The 8,523-nt window shown below is 65.2% G+C and overlaps 2 protein-coding genes across 2 annotated transcripts; one reads left to right on the top strand and one right to left on the bottom strand.

The window, feature by feature from the left end:
• Positions 1-308: 308 nt before the first annotated feature.
• On the top strand, positions 309-1,137 carry EMIHUDRAFT_122416 (hypothetical protein; the record flags this gene model as incomplete). Its single annotated transcript, XM_005789689.1, has 3 exons — positions 309-377; positions 782-1,012; positions 1,129-1,137. 3 exons carry the CDS (start codon positions 309-311, stop codon positions 1,135-1,137), a joined length of 309 nt encoding a protein of 102 aa, XP_005789746.1.
• Positions 1,138-5,617: 4,480 nt separating this feature from the next.
• Positions 5,618-6,325, bottom strand: EMIHUDRAFT_45753 (hypothetical protein; the record flags this gene model as incomplete). The annotated part of the gene is made up of 1 exon (XM_005789688.1): positions 5,618-6,325. A coding segment is annotated over one exon (708 nt), but the record flags the coding sequence as incomplete, so codon positions are not given.
• Positions 6,326-8,523: the final 2,198 nt, after the last annotated feature.

Genomic DNA, 8,523 nt, shown 5'->3' with positions numbered 1-8,523 from the left:
CCGCCGCGCCTGCGTGCGACCTGTATGCCTGCGCTGCCTGGCCAGGGTGCGGAAGGTAGCGCGCCTCCGCCTGGAAAATCTAGTGCACGCGTGGTGCGGCCGGCAAGCGGGAGCCGCAGGGCGATGCGATCGATTGTGCCGTCTCATGCGATCCCCGCTCCGGTCAATCCGCGGGCTTGCGGTTCGGGTTGCGGGGACCAGGCACGCGTACATTCTCGTAGTCGTCCTGGACTTGTGCGAGGAGCGCCTGCGACCGAGGCGCGCAGGCGCGGTGAATGGCGCGGCAGAACTGCGTGGCTGCGGGCGACATGCTGGCGCGCCTCGTGCTCCTGCTGCAGGTCAAACTTGGCGCGCCCCTGCTTGCGGCGCCGCGCACGGTCGTCTTTGACTTGCGTCGGCAGTCGGAGGAAGCGGCTGAGGCCCCACGAGCCGGCGGCCATGAGGAACATGAAGGGCATCGCTTGGAGGAGGAAGGATCTCTTCTCGCGAAGCCTGGCCATTGCGCATCGAGTTGGGCAGTTATTTGAGTCGTCGTTATGTCTTCCTCTGCTACGGCTCTCGCCCAGCGCGCGCACGGTTGGAGAAGAAAGTTTCCCAAAACAGACACGCAAGAAGAAACTTAGGTGCCTCGGCGCGCAAATTCTTCTCCCGACAGAGGGAGGAGCGCTGCTTCGGCGCCACTCTCAGCTCCCTCCTCTGCTTGCGCACGCCTCTCTCACCTCTCCGCCGCACGCCCCGTCGCCTCCTCCCGCGCCCCAACGCTGCCCCGCCCCCTCCGCAGGCCGTCCGGTGCGTCATGCTGGGCGCGGCGCGGGCGACGCGTGTGGCACACGTGCTCCGGACAACGCAGCGGCACGCGTCGCACGGGCCCAAAACGTACGGCAAGGGCGAGTTCCGCGGCTTCACTCCGCCCCACGTGCCCATGTGGCAGAAGCGGGTCGGCGAGGGCTTCGCGACCGCTGCGTGGCTCTGGTTCTTCTGGCGCTGTTACCACGATGGCGGCCACCTCGTGGTGAGCACTAAGTGCCGCCCATGCCGCGTCTGCGCAGCGGGCCCTAGCACGCGAGCGCGCGCCCCGGGGCGGACGCTCCGCCCACCCCCGCCCCCGTCTACCCCCTTCCGCCGCAGGGCATGTGAGCGCACATACGCAGCTGCAGTTGGTGAGCGCGGAAGACGCAGGTCTGGCTTCCGCTGCCACCTGCCGGCGTCCGTTTTTGACTGCTGGCGCCGCGGCTGCTGCGCTTGCTGCCTGTCCCCTGCCCACAGTTCAGCGCGCTCCCACCAGTGTCTAACACAGGCTCGCCGCTCCCGCCTTCTACTTTGTAATAGACTCTCGGCCCCTGCTGTCGACTGCCGCTTTTGCCCATTTTCGGTCATTAGTCAAAATTCTTGCATTTTTGCTCCCGGCTTAGGGAGCAAGCAAGCCCACTCAACCCCAAGTACTCACCATTCTTACAGTGGTGTAGCTTGTGCAGAGGCTGCAGCCTCTGCTGGGGCGGAATGCGCGGGGTTTTCGGCGCGATGCCCTCGGCGAGTACACGCTACAGCTGTGCCGCACGCTCTCCTGCGCGCGCGTGACGTGTGGGACGCGTGCGCTGCGCTCAAACGTCGCGATTTGGCGATAGGCGCTCGAGCCGGCGCACAGCGGATAGGTGCGCCGCGCAGGGGGGGTCGGAGGGGTGCGAGAGGGGGCGTGGGTCGGGCGCGCACCGGCTGGCTCCGGGAGCGGCCGTCACGTCGAGGAGTGGGGCTGTCGGCGGCTCGAGCGCCGAGGCGTGCCGCTCTGCTGCGCCGCCGACAGCCCCTCTTCCGAGCCGGCGCGTGGAGGCGAGCCGCGGCCGGTGTCGCTGGTGCGGGGGCGGCGCAGCGTTTATCCCCCCCCCCCCCCCCCGATGGGGGACTAGCACTAGCCGTCTTCACATGGTCCCTCGGGTCCCTGCTGCTCCTAATCTCTTCGTACATCCTCCTGCTGATCTCCGCAAAGTCCTGCTCCCTCCCTCGTCTCGCCCTGCGCGTCTGCTCCGCCTCACCGTCTTCTGCCCTGCGTCGTCTGGCGACGGGTCCTCCATAGTCGGTCGAAGTCGCCGCCCTCCTCGTGCCTCTTCCCAACGTTTCCTCGGCGGCCGATGCCGTCTGCTCCGGCTCCCCAGTCCCCGGGTCTGCCCTGCTCTCGTCTGCGCTAGTTTCTGCTTCGTCCTCACCGGCGTCTCTCCTCTTCCCTCTCCCCTTCTTGTATGCTTTGCACATCGCGTCGATTCCTGTTCGCGTGAGCACCAGCCTGAAGCCCGCCCAGCATCTGAACCGCTCCCTAAGTCGAAGGAGCATCATCAGTCTCACCCACTTCGCTCTCTGCCCACCGTCTCCGCTCCCTCCCGCTTGAGCCGCCGTCGCGGCCCTCGTTCGTCCCACTGGCTGTTGGCCTGTTCCCACGTTACCTCCATTATCCCTCCTCCTCCGCGACTCCCTCAAGGCTGGCCGGGCCTCCTTCCACCCAGCGAAGAGCTTCCTCAGCCACTCGATGTGTTCCTCTCTCTTCATTATGCGCGCCGTAGCCTCATCATTGAGCTGGATCCACCTCTGCACCGCTCCCGTCGCCGCCTCGGCCACGACTTGCAAGTTCCTCGTGACCCCGGCGCCAAGGTCCCTCCGACTCTTCTCCGGGAGATCATCTACCAGCGCCGGCAACACCCCCCCGACGGCTGGTGCAAGTGCCTCGTACCCGTCCTCATCCAGCACCCTATAGCGTGAGCCCTTCAGCGCAGCGACATGCGCTATTCTCAGCGTCTTCAGCGTATCCTTGGAGTCGGGTGCCGCCTGCGCTACTTTGCTGATCGCCGTCCCCGTCTGCGCTCGCGCTACTCTGAGGAACCATCTGGCCTGCTCCCTATTCCCCGGGCAGGCGCCGCTAAGCAAGTGCGCCATTGTCGCTCTAGGCGGGTTCTCATCTTCCTCGGTCCATTGCTGCGCGGCTTTCCGCACGGTCGGGCACAGCGGGTCCCGCTTTAGTGCCGCCCTCCTCGCCGCGTCCCTCGCGGCCTTACATACGAGGCAGCCCCTGAGTTCGCTCCTCGTGGCGGCGCCCGGGGTCTCTCTCCCCGCCTCTCCCCGCATAATCCTCTCGTGATGCGCTCCGTGTGGCACCCCCGCCTGCTGCCGCACACGCGCTCCCATGACGGTCTTTGTCACCACGTTGTGATCATCCACGTCGGCGAATTCAATCTCGCGCTCGCCGTGCTGATCCTTGATCCGCTGGCGCTTGTCCCATTTATGTCTCGTTGTTCCCCTGACCACATCGCTCCACAGCGGCCCCGTCACCCCTGCCGTGTGCGACCCCGCCGTGAGCCCCTCGCCGAGCCGTCCTCGCACCCACTCGTTCGTGTGGCCGCGTGTGGCGTAATAGGTCCTCCGGTCCAGTACCTCCCGCCCCCACTCTCTGTCTGCCGTCCTCCGGCGGTCCGTGTACAGGCACGGGCGTGTCCTCACTGCTTCACGGATGACGGCGGTGGCATCCTCAATCTCGCTGGCCCCCATGTATGCCGTCGCCGCGGCGTCGGCGTAGGCGTTGCTAGCGCACCCCGCGTGGCTCGGTACCCACAGGAACGTGACGGATTCAAGCTGGGCGCGATATCTGCATATCCCCTCTAATGCCCCTCCTCGGTCCCATTCCCTGAGCCCCTCAAGAGAGCCTCTTCGGTACGCCGCCTCGATCTGCTGTAGCGCGGGCTTGCAGTCGCTCATCCGCTCCTTTTGCTCGCTTCTCCCTCCCCGCGCTTTTGCCGCTCCCCTGCCCCCCCCGCGCGCTCCACCGCGGCCCGCCCCCCGCCCGTTGCCGTGCAGCGCACGCATGAGCGCGTTCCACTCCTGTATTGACATTTGCCACACATAGTCTGCCGGCACCCCTAGGTGCTCGAGGTCGGGATCCGTGAGCAGTTCCTCCCCCCGCCTTGCCCTCTCCTCATCCAGCCTCTGCAGCAGGCCCCTGGCGTCAACGCGCCTTCTCCGCCTCCGTTCCCAAGATTGCGGCCTGCCCCTACCCTCTCTCTTCACGTCTCCGTCTCCTCCTGCTGGCTCCTGCTCCACAGGTGGCGCCCTCGGCTGTGTCTCTCCCTTCCCCTCGTCAGGTCGAGCCCCTGCTCTCTCCCGCCCCTCCCTGTATGCCGGCACGCCATAGAAGGCTAGGTGTGGGTCCATCTCCCTTCGCTTTTGCCCCCGCCACCACTCCCGCACACGCCGTTTTCGGGCTTGGATCGGCATTAGCCGTAGCGCCGCCTGTGTCAGTGCCCTGCGGTTTGGCGCCCTCCGTCCAAGTCTCCTCCGCCTATTCATCCTACTTGGTCGGCGCCTCTCCTTCTCTTTGCGTTTTTCATACTGGCTGGGCGTTAGTTCGTATGCTCCCCACGTGGGCCAGGGCGGGTACCACGACGGGTCGAAGTGTAGTGCTCCGATCCTGGGTATTGTTCCCCTCGTGTCCTCTCTGTCAGTGGTTGTGTTGGTGCCGGTTCGTTGCCCCAGCCTCCCCGTGGCCAGGCCCGGCGGCCTGCCTCGCCAGGCGAGCCACCCATGGTCTGGCCATCCTCTCACGCCCCGCGCACCGGCGGCTCTCCACACCACGGCCATCACCAATGCGGCCAAGGCCAGCCCCAGCCAGTGGGCATACACGGGCATAAACGCGCACTCGTCCATCCATCCAGCCGCCACACATGGGCAACCCCACCCCGTGGGCACATTCCTTGCCGAGACTCTTAGACAGGTATCTCGGCCGTGCCCGGCAGGCAGGCCACCCCACGGTTCAGGCCAAGCCCCTCTTGCGGCGTCAGTGGTTGCCTTCCGGCTCCCCGTGCAGCCCGGTCGTGCGAGCATATCAACTCCACGCGCCGCTAGCACGGGGTGTACCACGACCACTCGGCCAGGCCCAGAGCACCACCTGTCTGCGAGCTCTGCGGGCACAGCGGGCACAGCGGGCACAGCGGGCACAGCGGGCACAGCGGGCACAGCGGGCACAGCGGGCACAGCGGGCCTGACTGCGCCGCTCCGGATCGTCAGGTTCTCCACTCGTAGCCAGGTATCTCGGCCTTGCCGGGCGGGCAGGCCAGCCCACGGTTCGGGCCAAGCCCCTTTTGCGGCGTCAGTGTTCGTGTGTGCCTTCCGGCTCCCCGTGCAGCCCGGTCGTGCGAGCAAGTCGGCTCCACGTACCGCTAGCACGGGGTCTACTAGGGCTACTCGGCCAGAGGCCGCGGCGGCGACAGTGGCGGCGGCGGCGGCCATGGCCATCATGGGCAAACTCGGTCCACGAAACGCTTGACAGAAGACTCGTGAAATTTAGAAAAGTTGCGCGTGTTGATCGCCGCGGGAGCCCTCTTATTTTTGAAAGCACCTAGGGCTTAAGGCTCCTCCAAAGCCCGTTGTTCCGATCAGGCCTCGCCCGCCCTCCCACTCGTCACGAGCCCCCCGCCGCCTGCGGCAGCGGCTCCGCCCTGTGGCTGACCACGGGCTCGCGCAGCTCCGCCTGCGACTGGATGAGGCAGATCTCCGACCGGCCGGCGGCCTGCGTGTGCGCGAGCACAGCCTGCAGGCTGGCGCCCACCCGCTCGAGCACCTCGCCCAGCTGCTCCGCGCGCGGTAGCCGCTGCATCCACGCGAGCAGCAGAGCCGCCGTCAGGTCGCCCGTTCCCGTGAAGTCTTGACGCAGCCGCGGCAGCCGCAGCGCCCACTGCCGGCTCGCGGCACCGTCTCGTCGCGAGGCGAGCATGAGCAGCTCGTCGTCCCGGCCGGGCAGCGCAATCGAGGTGATGACCACCGTGTGCGGGCCGCGCTCGTGCAGCGCCTCGCACGCGCTGCGTGCCTCCGCCTCCGAGAGGATGCTCCTCCCGGTCAGCAGCTCCGCCTCGTACCCGTTCGGCGTGAGCACGGCGGCGAGAGGCACCACCTGGTCGCGGTAGATGGCGAGCAGCTCGGCGGGCACGTACAGCTTGCCGCCGTCGCCCATCACCGGGTCGCAAAAGTAGGCCACCTCTGGCGACGCCGCGCGCAGCCGGCGCAGCACGTCGAGGACGGCGTGCAGGAAGGAGGCTGAGCCGATGTAGCCAGTGAGAACGCAGGCGTACCCCTCGAGGAGGCCGTTGCTGTGGAGCCCGTCCACCAGCGCGGTCAACTGCGCGCCCTGCAGCACCTCGCCGCGGAAGCCGCCAGCGTAGCCGGTGTGGTTGCTGAACTGAACCGAGTTGATCGGGTCCACCTCGAAGCCGAGGAGCTGGAGCGGGAAGACGGCGGACTTGTTGCCGACGTAGCCGTGCACCGTGTGCGACTGGATGGAGAGGACACGCGGAAGGGACATATACCTCAGCCCTCAACACCGGCCGGCCGTCGCGGGGGCGACCTCGGAAAAAAATGGAGAGACTGGGTCAGGGCTCTAGCCCGTAGCCCGATGCCGATCATCCGGCTCGCTGGGTGCGCTTCTCAGCTCCCCGGCCCTGGATGTGAGGTTGATGACTGCACTCCAAGTGCTCCAAGTGCGTGCGACCTACTCCGTCGCCCCTAAAGTGCCGTCCTCCCATCCCTCCCTTGGTTTGTCCGTTTTCTTTCTTTCTGCCCCTAAAGGCAATGGGGTCTAGATTTGGAGCGCTCGCCGAAGAGGAGTACGACAAAATAGCGCCCGTGATTGCCTGCACGCTGCCCGCACTCACGGACTCCATACCCGAAAGAAAGTGAAAGAGGGGGGCGGAGCTCGCCGGAGAGGTGACGAGTCTCGAGTGAACTACAGGTAGTGGGGAAGGCAGCCTCGATCGCCATACTGACATGGATGCGAAACAACGACAAGACCAAGGCACGGGCAGAGGAGCGAGAGAAGAATATAGGGTGGATAAACTGAGGGAGGCTGGGTGTAGAGGATGTAGAGTGCAGAGCGCTGTAGAGCTGTAGAGATGTAGAGCGCTCTGGAGCGCTGTAGAGCTGTAGAGCTCTACATCCGCCGCGGGACGAAGCGCCTCCGTTGTAGAGCGATGTAGAGCGCGATTTTGCTGTAGAGTTTGTTGTGTAGAGGCTCTACAGCCAAACCGCCGGGAAGGCAGTGACTCAAAGAGGTCGAGCCGCGCTAATGGGGTGTCTCCGAGCTTACTGGAGCTCTGATGGACAGCCCTGACTATCCCTGACACACAGAGAGTCCCTCCGACGGCACACAACACCCTATAACTGCGTCATGACCAGCCTGCCATGTGTCGCCGGTGCCGCATTCGTCGCTGTGCTTCAGGCGGTGGACTGTCGGCTGCGAGGACGGTCGCATTTGCGCGAGGCGAGGCGAGCATTCAGACGCGTTGCATGCGCCATGACTCGCGCCAGCGCGTGCGGGAGCTCCTGGCTGAGCTTGAGTCCAGGCGAGTTGCGCTGGCCACTATCACTACGCCGAGCCGAGCTGACGCGCCGAGGCGCCGGCCAGTCGCAGCCGTGAGGCATGCCACAGCAGCAGAGGCGCCTCCCACCCATTGGGCGGGCAGACAGAAGGCCAGGGCAGCACTGGCAAGTGCAACGCGCCTCATGTCGGAGAGCGACCGTGCCTCGTTCGCCGGTTATGCGGACGTAGAGTTTGTTGTAGAGATTTCACGTTGTAGAGCGCCTCTACATCGCTCTACAACGCACCCGCCTCGTCCCGCGGCGGATGTAGAGCTCTACAGCTCTACAGCGCTCTACAGCGCTCTCCAGCGCTCTACATCTCTACAGCTCTACAGCGCTCTACACTCTACATCCTCTATCTCGACACCCTCCCTCAGTGGATAAAGCGCCTGTTCACGGCATGGAGGGTGAGCCACGCTGAACGTACTGAACGTAGAGCCGAACGGGAGGAAGCCGAGGAAGACGAGAACCAGAGGAGGGCGACACACCTGTGGTAATCCCGTCGGCAGCTCTGCTGTCACGATTCATACACCCGAAGGGGACCCCAGCGCCAACATCATCTGTGGAGGTACAAGTGTTCGAAGAGAGAGTGGACCTGAGCTGGCTGAGCAACGATATGACTTGGCGGCAAATGATCGCAGTGGGCGTCAGAAGAGTCGTCCTTGCCGCTTGCGCGAGGTCCGAGGAGAGCTCGATAAACTCGAGGGGCCAAAATATTGACAAAACAAAATCTCTCTCTGAAAATATTGCCGCGAGGAGGGCAGAGCTGCGACGAAAGGCGAGAGAAGCAGCGAGAGCAAGGGAGCGGCAGGCGGCAGCGCCGTCGCAGAACGAGGCAGAGGAGAGCGACGCGACAGAGGAAGAAGCGACAAGACGGAGAACGACGAGAGTGGGACGACCGCGAGGTGGCATGACGCATGAAGGTTGCAGCGAGAATCGGCGAGAGACTGCGAAGAGAGGTAGGAAGAGGCAGATCACCAAGGGTTAGGGTGGGCGATGGCTAGCACCACACTCCTCTCCTTAGAATCCCTGTGTGGTGGTAGCCATCGCTCCTCCTAACCCCTGGTGATCTGCGTCTTCCCACCTCTCTTCGCAGTCTCTCGCCGATTCTCGCTGCAACCTTCATGCGTCTGCCAC

This window comes from Emiliania huxleyi (genome assembly GCF_000372725.1).
Source record: "Emiliania huxleyi CCMP1516 chromosome Unknown EMIHUscaffold_1259, whole genome shotgun sequence".
NCBI lineage: Eukaryota > Haptophyta > Isochrysidales > Noelaerhabdaceae > Emiliania > Emiliania huxleyi.
This window is presented reverse-complemented; position numbering and strand designations above follow the sequence as displayed.